This window comes from Falco rusticolus, chromosome Z (assembly GCF_015220075.1).
Source record: "Falco rusticolus isolate bFalRus1 chromosome Z, bFalRus1.pri, whole genome shotgun sequence".
NCBI lineage: Eukaryota > Metazoa > Chordata > Aves > Falconiformes > Falconidae > Falco > Falco rusticolus.
In genome coordinates this window covers 62948101-62961895 of record NC_051210.1, presented here as the reverse complement: position 1 = coordinate 62961895, position 13795 = coordinate 62948101, and the positions used below count along the sequence as shown (strand labels likewise).

The 13795-nt window shown below is 40.2% G+C and overlaps 1 protein-coding gene across 3 annotated transcripts in view; it reads left to right on the top strand.

Annotated features, from left to right (window-relative positions):
* ZSWIM6 (zinc finger SWIM-type containing 6) overlaps positions 1-13795 on the top strand; it is a 112322-nt gene that overhangs the window by 80908 nt on the left and 17619 nt on the right. For 2 of the 3 annotated variants that reach the window (XM_037373411.1, XM_037373413.1), the window contains 5 exons: positions 4563-4742; positions 6304-6480; positions 6780-6926; positions 9808-9954; positions 12147-12407. In XM_037373411.1, coding sequence (XP_037229308.1) covers positions 4563-4742; positions 6304-6480; positions 6780-6926; positions 9808-9954; positions 12147-12407 — 912 coding nt within the window. The remainder of the gene's footprint in view (positions 1-4562; positions 4743-6303; positions 6481-6779; positions 6927-9807; positions 9955-12146; positions 12408-13795) is intronic. The other variant, XM_037373412.1, reaches the window with a different exon arrangement.

The window sequence follows — 13795 nt, the reverse complement described above, 5'->3', positions numbered from 1 at the left end:
TTTCAGAGTGGCTGTCCCGGTGAAAGTGCATATGTGTTTAAAAGCCAGATGTAAACCACTTTAAAATCTTCTGCTGACACTTCTGCTTTTTAAAGGGGTCATAGGTTCTGTCTCCTAGTATTGTTTCTATTCTGGCACTTCCAATGCTGGAGAATGATGCCTTTGTGATAGAACTGATCAGACTCAAATGGGGCACAGTGGCAAGTGTGCGGCAAGTGCTGAAGCTGATTTGTCTGTTGCACAAAGGGAATGATCTTGATTACCTGGCTCCATTTTGTTTGAAATTATCAGATGCTGCTAACATTTGTTATGTGGTAGTTATGGGGGTTTATTTTTTAAGAAAGAGATGTGCCTTAATAGGAAGGGCAAATAAATGTCACTGTAGATGTGCATCTGTTTCTTGCATATTTTAATTCTGTAAATGAATGGATTGATCTTAAGTGTGTTAAGTGTAAAATTCCAAAGCAAAGGCCAAGTCTCAGCCATTGATTACACAGGTATTGTAAATAAGGAAATGCTGACCCAAGCTCTAGCTACACAGCAGCCCTGAGAAGGCAGCATAGTATTTCTGGGAAAAGCAATTTATTGGGAAGACTGTAATAAAACAGTCAAACAGACTTGTGTGCTGGATCTTCAATTGGTCAGTATCCTAGCCCCATATTAAATCAGTTTCCATCACCACCTTCCTGTTTATTGGGGCAAGAGTAAAATATGAGGGGTTTATGAAAACGGAGCAATACTTAATCTCTCGGCAGAGTTTGCATACAGGCCTTGCGTTTCCTTTGGCTTCGTGAATACATGTATATACAGGATGTGTAATTATTACAACATCTACTTTTACTGTGACTGAATACTTCTTAATGTTTTTCAGTTTGCATTTTTAAATCCTAATAATTGTAAAGGCATGCTGTCCCTTTCTCCCCCATGAATTCAAAGGTATGGATGTCTACTGAGAAACACAGAAGTACTGATGTTCCCATGTATGCACAAGGAAGGCATGCACTGTGTAAAACAGTAATGTAACCTGTTCTTTTTTAGGGTGTGAGGCATGCTTAAGACGAACAACAGCCATGCATTTTCAAAAGGAGGGCTGTCAGAAGTCTGTTTTGGCAAAGCTGGCTTTTTTGAGGTCAAGAAGGATCAGTATTGAATCAAAATAGGCAATTCCTCATTGGAATATGACAGTTTTGATATTTGTTCCCTTGTGAAATTAATATTAAATTGTAGGTGCAGCATGTCTTATTTTCCAATTATCTTCTGGGAAAAAGATTTTGTATATTTGGTTGTGACCATTTTACCACTTTGCTGTGAGGAGTTTTACATTGGAAAGACATAGTCAAGGGATTCAAAGCAGAATTTTACTTTTTGTTCAGTACCATGTAGTTTGTGGGCGGAAGATGTGTCAGCCTGGTGAGAATAAGTATGAAAAGGTACCTGGTGCCTGGGGAAAGGGAGGCAGGAAGAAGGGTGAGATGTGTTAGAGAAAAACAGAGTATGTGAACGCAAACGCATTCTCTGGTGGATTTGGGTGGGGATGTGTGTGTGTTTTCGGTTTTTGTCTTTTTCATTTAATGATACATTTGTTCGTATTGCAGGTGGCATTGGTGACATCATTAAATCTAGTCAAACAGGTAAACTTGAGAATGCCAGGAACGTTATTTTGGGAAACTTCTTTTTAACTATACACTTTCTCCAGCAGCAGTTTCCAGGCTGAAGTCACTGGAAATTAATTAAGATACCATCCCCTCAAATTACAAGTAGCGGCTCTTCATTTTTCTGTAAGCCTTATCTGTAGTAGAGGGTAAGTGTGATCAGCAGTTCCCTGTACGGGAGCTATTAGGCAGAAAAGGAGAATCTCTTATTTGAGGCCAGTGTAAGCCTTCAGGTTGGTGGTGGCATTTAAGGGTGAGCTCAGGGGGGCTTCCACTGAGCAGCATCAGAATGAAATAGCAATAATATCCTCCAGGCTCCTTCCAGTTGTCATGTGGTAAAAATCTGGGCCAAGTGGATGTTTTCCTCAGACGTTTCAGTGCTAGGACAGGAGGAGAACCAGGGAATTGAAAGATCCAGAATGGAGCAGATGTCGGGGGAGGGGAAAGGCATTTGGAGAGCAGGAGAGCAGGAGGAGGAAGAAATATGAACACAGGCAAATGCACAATGCGGGGGGGGGGGGGGGGGGGGGGGGGGGAAGAAACACGCACACAAAAACCCCAAGCAAAAAAGCCTAGAAACCCAAATAGGCTGAAGAGTGCAGGGTTACTGGCACTATGCATCCTTTCCCAGATGGTAGCCTTTGTAGCACTGCAGGAGCTGAGCCTGAGGCTCTTTCTGTTCCCTTCTCTTCTCATGGGGAGTTTTGCCTCTCTCTCCTCCTCCTGCAGGGAATCGGGCAGCCGTGAAAGCTGGCCGAGGTCTAGATGTGTGTGCAGCTCACCCTGGAGTCACTGGGAGCAGGGTGCCGTTGGGCTCTGTTGAAATTTTAAGTGGTTTGTATGGGGTTTGGTGGAAGTACACTTGTTCTTGCGCTTAATTTCCATAAAAATAGCCTGGGTTTCTCAGTCAGTCACTGCTAACAATGTATTTATGTGTGACGTAGCTTCTTTCTAAGGGAGTTGAAAACTTTGGTGTATCATTTCCCTCTCCGGCCGCCTAGATGTGCTGTGTGCATAGTGGAGGCCCTTTGATGAGGGCTAGTGAATTCCTTTGCCCGTGGTGGTGTTTCTGAAATGCGGAAAATGAAAAGACCACTCACTTTGTAGGGACGTGGTGCAATCAGTAGTGTGTGTTCCGCCTTGCTGGATGATGGAAATACTTATCAAATGTGGTTCAGGTCCGCTTTGCTTTTGCTTAAGTCTGAAAACACTGGCGATCTGGTTATGAAGTATTAAATGGTTTTTTTGTTGTTGTAGATGTTGGAGAGGTACAGTGTCTCCCTAAGGAGTCTCCCAAGTGATACTTGATTTTGAAAATAAAAAAGCCAGCAGAAGCTAACTTCTCCAAGGCTTTCCAATATGCCCCATCTTCTGTTTTATTTTGCAGACTGCAAGAAATGTAGTTGTTTTTCTTGGGCAGTGCTGAATACGTTGATAATTAATAACAAGAACCAGTTGTAACTTGACTCTCTTTGGAGAGTGAAGTGTGTTGACAAGTGTGTCTAAAGAAAGTCATATGATTTGATTTCTTTAAAAAGAAGTTTTTAAAAATAGTATTGGCCTTGTTCACACCCATGGTTAGTTTCAGGCACTTAAACAAACAAACAAAAAAACGAAAAGATAAACACTTGCTGTACTGTATTTAACTACTTTGCAGTAATAATCCACAGTAGTGTAGTCTCTCTGGTGTTCTGAACTGCACCATATCATATTTTATTGTGGTTTTCAGGGTTTTTTTGATATTACTTCCCTGTTCCATGTTGTTCTGAATACCAGCGGACTGGGAACCTTAAGGATCAAGCTGTGTTTTCACTGGCTCCTGTGCTGTGGCATACCGCATGCCGAGTTACTTTAGGAATGAATGTAATGTGGTGGCCTGTGCTCTGGGTATCCATTTTGCATTCTTAGTTAGCAACGGAATACTTGAGTGTGAGAATTTTATTATCCTAGAAGAACCAGCTGCATTTTTATTCTTTTTTTTTTTTTTAGCCTGTCATGAAGATTGCATCATTCAAGCGTATTCTCTGAACCTCATGCAGTGTATAAGGCACGCTCTTAATGAGCAGATGAACTGTTGCTAAACAGTATTTTCAGATGTCTTCATACTTCTGTCAGAGTTCACACTGATGAAAAGACAGCTGATCTAGAGAAAAATATTTGCATTTGAAAATTGCTGCTAGACACCCTGATGTATTAATGTCTGCCCTGCTATATAGTCTCAGGGAGCAGGTTCCAAAGTGAGAGTATGTGTGAAATGTCAGTGTAAATTGTCTTTCCCTTTGAGATCCATAAACAGAAATTGTAAAACAAATTTTCTAGTGTAACCACATTACTGAAGTAATTGCAGTGAAAATACCTTACTTAAACTGCACAAAACCAGTATTTGCTGGATCTCAGACGCAGATGTATCTGGGAATGATCAGCAGTACTTCTGCAGGGTTCTGAGTGTGGAGGTATATGTTTACAAAATACATGTCTTACTAATGTAATTCTTCTGGTTTCTGTGGTGTGAAACTGGAAGATACATAGTTCTTGTTTGTAGAAAACAAGATCTGCTTCTGGTACAAAAATAAGAAACACTGGAGTAATTTCCTGCTGTAACTTGATGTGAATTTTTGTTCGCTTTTGACTGATGAGCTACACATTGTGAACACTGTATTTTCTAATGCAAAAGACCTCTTAATGCCTTTTAATTGAGAAAGTTGGCTTGGTACTGTCTTTCAACTGCTTCAAATGGGCCACTCTGGCTCCAAGATCCTGCATCAGGAATTCTGATGTCAGGTGTAGCTAGGAAGCAAGCAGTGTAGCCTTTTAGGGGAGAAAAAGTGTTACAGTACAGAAGTTTGCAATTAGTCATTGGCTGCTGCATTTTTAATAGAAAACATAATTTAGCAATTTTTTTAAAATCAGGTGCTCTGTGGATGTGTATAGTCTTAAATCCCCACTGCAAGTTGGAGCAGAAGTCCAGTTGGCTAAAACAGCTGAAAAAATGGAACAGTGTGGATGTTTGTCCCTGGGAAGATGGAAACCATGGAAACGAGCTGCCCAATTTAACCAATGCTTTGCCTCAGGGTGCAAATGCTAACCAAGGTGAGCCTAAACATATGCACTGATTGCAACATATAACATAACCTCTATATTATATACTCTAGCCTTGCGGAATTCAGCATTCTTTCCTGGGACAAGTAACTTTCTTGTTGAGGGTAGACGAGCCAAAATTATTTTAACTAATACTATCTTTGCAGTAAGGGTAAATAGGTGTTTTTTTGTGCTGGGGCTGCAGTGTTTTCAAAGCAAGTATTTGTGTTTAGATCTTACAACTTTTCACTTGGTGCTTCTACGTACGTGTTGCATGAAAACTGAATGTCCTTGAAGTATGTCATATAAAGGGCTGTTGTTTCTTTGCTGGGCTATAATCTTGTATTCCTTCTGGTGTTGTTTTTTTTTATTCTGTTTGCAGTTATAAAGCCTTTGATGCTTATTTAAAGAGAGATCTGTGGCAACTGCATTAAACTTGTGTGTGAAAAACTAAAGCAGCTGTCTGTGATATGCTCTGTATGTGCAGTCTGCATTGCCAGGTGTGTGTGGGGTGCAGACGCAAGACTGCTGTCTTGGAGGAGGTGTTTTTTCTTATTTGATATCATGCTTTCTAATCTAAAATGTGATTATCAAACCTGACAGAAGCCTTGTCCAGTCCTCTTCAAGGAAAGATGGCTACTGGGGAAGATGCAGGGTATTTACCTGGGAAGATAACCTCATAATCCTCAAAAACCCTCAGTATTTTGATACGTATTTCATATGATTATGATAAGATTAAAAAGTAAATGCTTGGGAGGTGGCAGATTCGGACTTAAATGTTTTTTTCTTGTTTCTTTTCTTGAAAGATTACCTCTGAAAGAAGTAGACTTGGTTCATTTTTAAATCTTGCAACTAGCTGGGAACAGAAGTTCTTCCAGCATACAGATACCTAAAGAGGTGTTTTGCTTTCTGTTATCCCATGATGTTCAGCCCAACCTGGGCAGGCTAGTGGTAACTGACACTGCATCTCAACGTTCATAGACACAGTGCCATGTGGAGGGTTGCCATACGTATATATCCAGTAAGGATTATGTCCAGCCCGTGGCCTCAGTATCTCACTTTATGGCATTTTTATATGTTTATGACAAAAAAAATTTACACAATTCCTCAAAAGTTAATGTCACTTCTCAAAGAGAACAGCTAAAAATCTTTCATGCGATGTTTATCCATCCCTCATCCTGGTAGCTCTTGGTCTGAGGAGGGGAGAAGCTGGGGGTGCTTGAGTAGCTGCATGCCATATACTTTCTGGTATGTTTTTAGAGGAGTCCATATGTGCTGTTGAATGTCTTTCATCTCTAGCTGTTCCCTCTGCAATGTCCTCTTTGGCACCAGTCAGGCTGGTTTGTAGGTATCCCTCTGAACGCAAAGCGAATGGTACGCACCTGGTGTGAGCTGGTGGGTACTAGCAGGATGTGACATGTCATCTGCGGGCTGCTCGGTGCAGAGGGGGGCAGAGCAGCCTGCTGTCGGTCGGGGCTGGTGAATAGGCAGAAGACAAGAGTACTGTGAATGACTGATTCACATATGAATGAGTAAAAGCTGATGCAGTTTTCTGTACTTGTGAAAATGACAGATTCATCAAACAGGCCACATCGGACGGTGTTCACTCGAGCCATTGAGGCGTGCGATCTGCACTGGCAGGACAGCCACTTACAGCACATTATCAGCAGTGACCTGTACACCAACTACTGTTACCATGACGACACTGAAAACTTGCTCTTTGACTCTCAGGGGTGGCCCCTCTGGCATGGTAAGTGGCTAAACCGGAAAGACGTTTCCATGACTCGCTGCTTTGTTCAATTTCTATGGCTTTATTTTTGGGGGGATGGTGGGGTGATGAATGAAAAGCCTGGCAAAAGGAACAGAAGCTCCCTTGAGATGCTGGCTCAGAAGTAAGCCTTTAAGTCTCTTGTGTAGTTTTAAAAACAAAAACGAAAACAACAACAAAAAAACCCCACCAAACAAAAAAGGCCTTTTGAGTAACCTAGCAAAACAGGCCATTGCAGACACGGAAGCATTGCTATTCCTCAATTATTTTCTCCATTTTAGAACATGTTCCTACAGCCTGTGCGAGGGTGGATGCATTACGATCTCATGGATACCCACGAGAAGCACTGAGGCTAGCGATAGCCATTGTTAATACACTAAGAAGGCAGCAGCAGAAGCAGCTGGAAATGTTCCGGGCTCAGAAGAAAGGTAAATGTGGGGAAGAGAGAAGGGCGAAGGATGTGCAAGGTGACAACACTGGACTGGAACTTTGTGGTGTTCAACCAGTTTTGAAACTAAAGCAGAAGAGGTGACTTAACTCTTCAGCCCAAACAATCATAGTGGTGATGTCCTGTTCTGGATGTCAGAGGTTTTGTGTAAGCTGGGTTGTGTGCTGTGCAGGGCAAGGGCTCTGTTCCACCTTCCGTAACAGCTCTGGCACGATGGGGCCTTTATCCAGTCAGGATTTTTGGTTACACAGCAGATACCCTGTGTAATTTAGGGGATTTTAAACAGAGCTTTGCATTTGGTGTGTCAGGTGTCTTAAGATTATTTTTTTTTACACACAATTCAGCTTAAGTGTGTATTTCTAAGGTTGAAGCATAAAGTTGACATTGAGGCTAACAATAAGGCAAAGTCTGCACTACAGAAATTCATCAGATTTAGCAGCTTGTTCCAGAAGAGTCTCTTAAAATGCCTAAAATTTTGAATAGAGGTGGATTGGTTGTTGGTTTTTTGAGTGGATTTGGGGGGGGGGGGGGGGGGGGGCGTTAATACTTTTTTTTTTTATAAAACCAGAATTACTTTCACGGCTGCTACAAGAAACCCTTCATTCAAATTTTATTTTAGATCCTCTTTGATGCTCTTAACTATGTTTATCCTCATGCGTTGTAGGCAGAAATACCAGTGTGAAGTCATGTGTAAATTTTTCAAGTGTGTGTGCAGATGTTTTCCCAGAAACGAGCATTTAGAAGACAAGGTAGATAATTGACTCAAAAAAAAAAAAAAAAAAAGACCTAAGAGTTCCTGTGTGCCTCCATATTTTTTTCCCCCCACAGTACCCAAGGAAGTAGGGGTTTTTGAGCACTATTATGGATCCTGGATTTGAAAAAAACTTAAAAGCACTTTTTATTATTACTTGGTAGAATCTTTACTTAACAAGTGGTCCTTAAAAGCATTGCAGCTTCTCTAGCTTCTCAGTCCTGGGGGTTAAGAAAGGAGGGCCTGTGTCAATGTGTGTGCGCGTGTGTGTACGTACCACTGGCAAGTGTGAAGGGTCTGCTGTGAATAGGCTGGTCATGGTAGTACTCCTTTTCATTCCCAGTTGCTAATGCAGTAGCTAGACATTCAATACTTTTGTTAAGTTCTTTTTCCCTTTGAGCAGTTTCTATAGCTGTCAACTAATATTATGATATCTTAAATAAAAAATGGAGTTTATGAAAAGCAATCCATCTGATCCCGAAACAGAGGTTTGTCATTTCTGTGTTGTCACTCCCTGGCTTTTGTTTTTTGTTTGGGTTTTTTTTTTTTTCCGTCATATGTGTGGAATTATTGAAATACCTCTTTGAATACTGAAAAATGTGCTGTCTTCTCTATAAGCAGATGAATTCTGCAGCTACAGACTAGCTTTAGATTTTAGTTCATCAAACACCACAGGCTTCTACTTAGCTTATCATATGACTGTTCTGATGTCCATGGAATCACTTGTGTGATTTAAATTTAAATGTCTGTGACTGGAGGACTGAAGCCTTTTTTTGGTATGACAGGAGTGAAGCTCATAAGTAAGCACAGCAGAATATATGGAACATAAGTGAGTCAGTAAGAAGTCACTGTGATTAATCCTTTTTGGTATTATTACTTGCTTCTGCCTGTTGTCTTTAGTACTTGCTATTTTTTAGTAAGACCATGATTTACTTGTTTTTTGTATTACGTACTAGTGGATTCTTTGGGGGGAAAAATACTAAACAAAACCCAAAAACCCAACACCCTCCTCCATTGTGACTGTTTCATTTTGTAGCCCTACACACTTAAATGGGCAAGAATCAGGATTTAAAAGCTCCGTGATGGTACATATTGTTACTTAGGAAGATGGCACTTCATGAACAAGAGAGAGCAGAGGCAGGTAGAAGTTGGGGAGTAACAGACAGAAACAGAGCATGTATAATGGGTTGTACACAGTTTTTAAATGGTGACCCATAATGTGTCTGATCTCTCATAGTCCAGTCATGTATGTGTCTAAGAGGGAAAAAGTTGGGAGTTGGAGTCAAAGGGGAGCTGTTGCTATAAGGTTCTTGGCGGGAGGGGGGGGGGGAGGGCACAGAAATTTGGGGAATCTCAAACATCTATTACCACAACACACTTCCTTCAATTCACTGTGCTAAACAATTTTTTCATGTTCTAACTGAATGATGGGTAAGGGCTACAAAAACAAAAGTCTCTGTGAAGATACTGAACTGAAATTTTAGAATGACAAAAAAAAAATGCAATTGATCCACTTAAAGGACAATCTTTTCTTGTATACCTCATTTAAACACTTTATCCTTTTTTTTCTTCTTTTTTAAGGAAGCTGTCATCCTGAGTTTATTACATCAATAAATATTTAGATGCAAGATAAGCTCATATTTTATTTATGGAATTGGAACATACTTTAGAATATTTTCATTTATTTCAGTGCCATCAGGTTAACCTGAAATGTAAAAATGATGCTGTGTCTGGGTGAGGAAACTGTGGTGAATGTTTTACCAAAAAAAGTCTTTGCTGTAATTTTTCAGGAGATGTTTTCAGAAGAGTTGCTGGTATCAAGTAAGAGATTTCAAAAGACACTGCAGCTGAAATTTTTGACCCGTGATTCACTTGGCTAGTACTTAACGTGTTTGGCCTTTGTTCTTTTTGGTTTTTTCCCTCTTTTAACATATGTACAAACAGCAGTGAATTCACCCTGAAAGATTCTGTTTTCTTCTTCTAAGCAGAAGTTACTGGGAATACTTTGAATTCTGTACTGAGCATTTTAATTAGTTTTAATTTTATAATTGTTTTGTATGGCTAACATACACTCTTTCCCTCCCTCCTCCCTCCGTCTTTTCTGTCACAGAACTTCTCCATAGGGGAGTAACCTCAATAACTAATCTTGAAGGTTGGGTGGGACACCCTTTGGACCCCATTGGCACCCTTTTCAGTAGCCTCATGGAAGCCTGCAGGGTGGATGATGAGAGCTTCCATGGATTCTCAGACTTCACGGGTAAGACCAAGCAAAGGGAGCAGTCTTCCACGTGTTTGTTTACCAGAGGCATTTTTCTATCTTGCCTTTCTGAGCCAGCTTCAAAGCCAGTGTTTTTATAATATAAGAACTCACATGTACATTCCTTAAGAGAACAGAAGGGAGAGAAAATGTTTAAAGTAAAATACGAAAGCACTAAAAAAAATACCAGTTACTCATTCTTGAAGACAATTCTGTATTTCATACTTGAAATAAAACTAAGACTTTATAGCAGCAGCCCTCTCTACATATGTTGCTGTGTTCTCTCTCTGAGAAATTGCAGAAAATCACAGGATCACAGAATTGATGCAATTGGAAGACACCTCTGGAGATAATCTAGTACATGTATTCTTACTCAGAGCTGGGTGGCATAGAGCAGATTGCCCAGGACTGTCCAGATGGGTTTTGAATAACTCCAAGAAAGAACCCTGTACAGCCTCTTTGGGCAACCTCTTGCAGTGTTCAGCAGGCCTCACAATAGAAAAGTGTTTTCTTATGCTCAGATGGAATTTCCTGTATTTCAGTTTGTGCCCATTGCCTCTTGTCCTGTCACAGGATACCACTGAGAAGAGTCTGGCACTGTCTTCTTTACATTCCCCCATCAGATATTTATACATTTTGGTAAGATCCTCCTGAGCCTTCTCTTTTCCAGGCTGAATAATCCCACCTGTCATCTCACTCTTGTTATGTGAGAGATGCTGCATTTTTTTAATCAACTTTATGGCCCTGCATTAGATCTGCTCCAGTATGTTCATGTGCTGGGGAGCCCACAGCTGCACATGGTGCTCCAGGTGTGGGCTCACCAGTGCTGAGGAGAGGGAAAGGATCACCTCCCTCAGCCTGCTGGCAGCCTTCCCCCAAATGCAGCCCAGGACGTTACTGGACTTACAAGTGTACATAGTGTACTTCAAATTGATGACAGAACACTTAAAATTGATCACGTATATGATCTATAATGATACAAGTTGCAGTGTTGCGGTATTGCTACGTGATTTAGGATAGGATGTGTATGCCCATTTTAATTTCAGTATTTGATTCCCAGGAGCTTAACTGATTAATTATTTATTCTCAGTCTCTTTCCACCTCTGCAGTAGCTTCTTACCACCTCCTGTGTGGACAGGAACTGTGGATTCATCCCTCTACCTGCAGCTTTTTTGTAGAAGACAGAAGTGCATTACTGATGAACTATCAGCAATCTTCTCAGGGCTTTGCCTCAAAACTCCTTTTATTCAACTAGATTGTCTGTAATAAATTTCTAATCTCATATCCACTGATTCTGGAAGAACTTCTAAATTAAAAGAAATCAGAAGTCAGATTCTTCACAATTATGTATATAAAAACCAAAACATCAAATCAATCCCATGAAATAGAAAGTGTGTTTTGAAAAGTAACTTTGTCCTGTGCATGCTTATGCAGTGTACCAAATGCATTCAGGCTCTCCATTTGCTGCAGTTGTCCATCTCCTTACATCTGTCCATTATAAGTTTTTGTTCCCAAGTTACACTGTAAGCTGCCACAGGTTGAAATAACATTTTGTGAAATGGTGTGTCTGTGAAGTGCCAGATGAATTGGTAGTACTCTTTAAAGCAATTTGGGGCTTAGTCTGTGTGGAATTTACATGTAATCTTTACCAAAAGTAAGATTTCTAGTGTTAATAATAGACATTTTTATCATATATACAACTGTAACAAATAAATAAACCTGAAAAAGAGCACTAGCAAACAAGGGATGTTTTAAAGTTGCGGAGTTCTCAGGGCTATGGTATTTGCATAGTCTTGATAGCTTCAACTCAAATCTATGCAGGTGTATAAGCACCTTTCCCTTCCCCTTACACGTACAGAAATGAGTGGAGGAAAAAAAAATCAAAAGGAATCTTCCAATTTTGGCCTCATTAACACACAGATGGAGAAACTACCTTTCTCCAGATCATGCAGTTTAAAAATGAAAACTTTTATTATTACTTGAGTGGGTTTTTTAAAGCCTAATTGCTTTGTGTATTTCTGCCATGTGGAATTGGATGGGATATTTTAAATGGGGTTGTTGGATTTTGAGATTGTGCTAGTAATTTAAATAATTTAAAATACTTAATACTAACAGAGGAAGCACTCTTACATGTTGTGGATTATGGGTTAGAATGATTTGATGTGTTTTTCTTTCTGCTTCATTCCTTACAGAGAACATGGGGCAATGCAAATCTCTGGAGTATCAGCACCTGCCTGCACACAAGTTCTTAGAAGAAGGGGAATCTTATTTAACGCTGGCTGTGGAAGTGGCATTGATAGGGCTGGGACAGCAACGAATAATGCCAGATGGCTTGTATGCACAAGAGAAGGTTTGTCGAAATGAGGAGCAGCTCATTTCTAAGCTACTGGAAATTGAATTGGATGATACTCTGGTGAAGATTTTTCGAAAACAAGCAGTCTTCCTATTAGAAGGTAGCTCAATATATATAGATGCTAACTGCTTCTTTAAACTCTCTTCACTTACACAAGCACAGAACTAGTATTCATGTGGAAACTACCTTATGTACTTCAGATGTTTCTTTGATGGTGTTTTGTTTCCAATCTCTTATGAAAATCAAACACACTTCAGAAATGATGTGACTGTAGAGATAAGGCATCTATTGACCTATAAGCCTTTTGTTTTAATGTTGATTACATTTTGTTATTTAGATTTGTTGCTTGTCATAATCTCAGTATCCTGATTATACAACCCAGGCTCACAATTAAATAGTATAGGCAATTCTCAGGTAGCAAAATTTTGAGTGTTCTTGTATCCTGAAAAAGGGACCAGCAGCTTTGTAAATGTGTGAAGATTTTTACCTCCGTTCTGAAGTGAAGACCTCAAAATTAACTTAAAATTGCTGGGACAGAAGTGTAACACTTTATTTGCAGCAATTAGGAAAATTGCTTGCCTGTGAAGTTTGTATCATATGTGAAAATTGAAATATGTCGTCAAATATTGAGGCTTAAGGTCTGGTCTCATGTCATGGTTTAACTGCAGCTGGCAACTCAGTGCCACACAGCCACTTACTTGCTCCCCGCTTCTGCTGTTGGGATGGGGAGGAAAAAGGTGTAAAACTAATGGGTAGAGAACAATTTAATAAATGAAATAAAGTAATAATAACAACAACAATTGTAGTGAAAAGTATAAAGACGGGAATGAAACCCAAGGGGGGGAAAAAAGTGATACACATTACAGTTGCTCACCACCCTCTCATTGATGCCCAGCCAGTCTCCGAGCAGTGATTGGTGGCCCCCAGCCAACTCCCTCCAGTTTATATACTGGGCATGACGTTCTATGGTATGGAATGTCCCTTTGGCCAGTTCAGGCCAGCTGTCCTGGCTCTGCTCCCTCCCAGCTTCTTGTGCACCGCCTCATTGGCACAGCATGGAAAACTTGAAAAATCCTTGATTTGGAGTTAGCACTACTTAACAACAACTAAAACATCAGTGTGTTATCAACATTAGTCTCATATTAAATCCAAACCACAGCATTGTACCAGCTGCTAAGAAGAAAATTAACTCTATCCCACCAAAACGGGGACGTTTTGTGACTGAATCTTGACCAAGATAATTTGTGTTTGGGAATTAGCTGGTGTGTTGCAATAAAATCTGTATGAAGTGCATGCTTTTGCCTTAGCCTTTTTTAAAAGGCTGGACATGCTCAGAGAGTAGTCTCATGCATTCTGAGGTTGTCTTTCTGGTTTTTGTTTTTTTAAATGGAAGAGAAAGTTCAGAGTAGACAATTAGCCAAAGGTATGGTTCAAGCTTTTGAGTGCTTGCTCAAGGGATGGTGAAGTGTGTGGTTCTGCTCTAGGTAA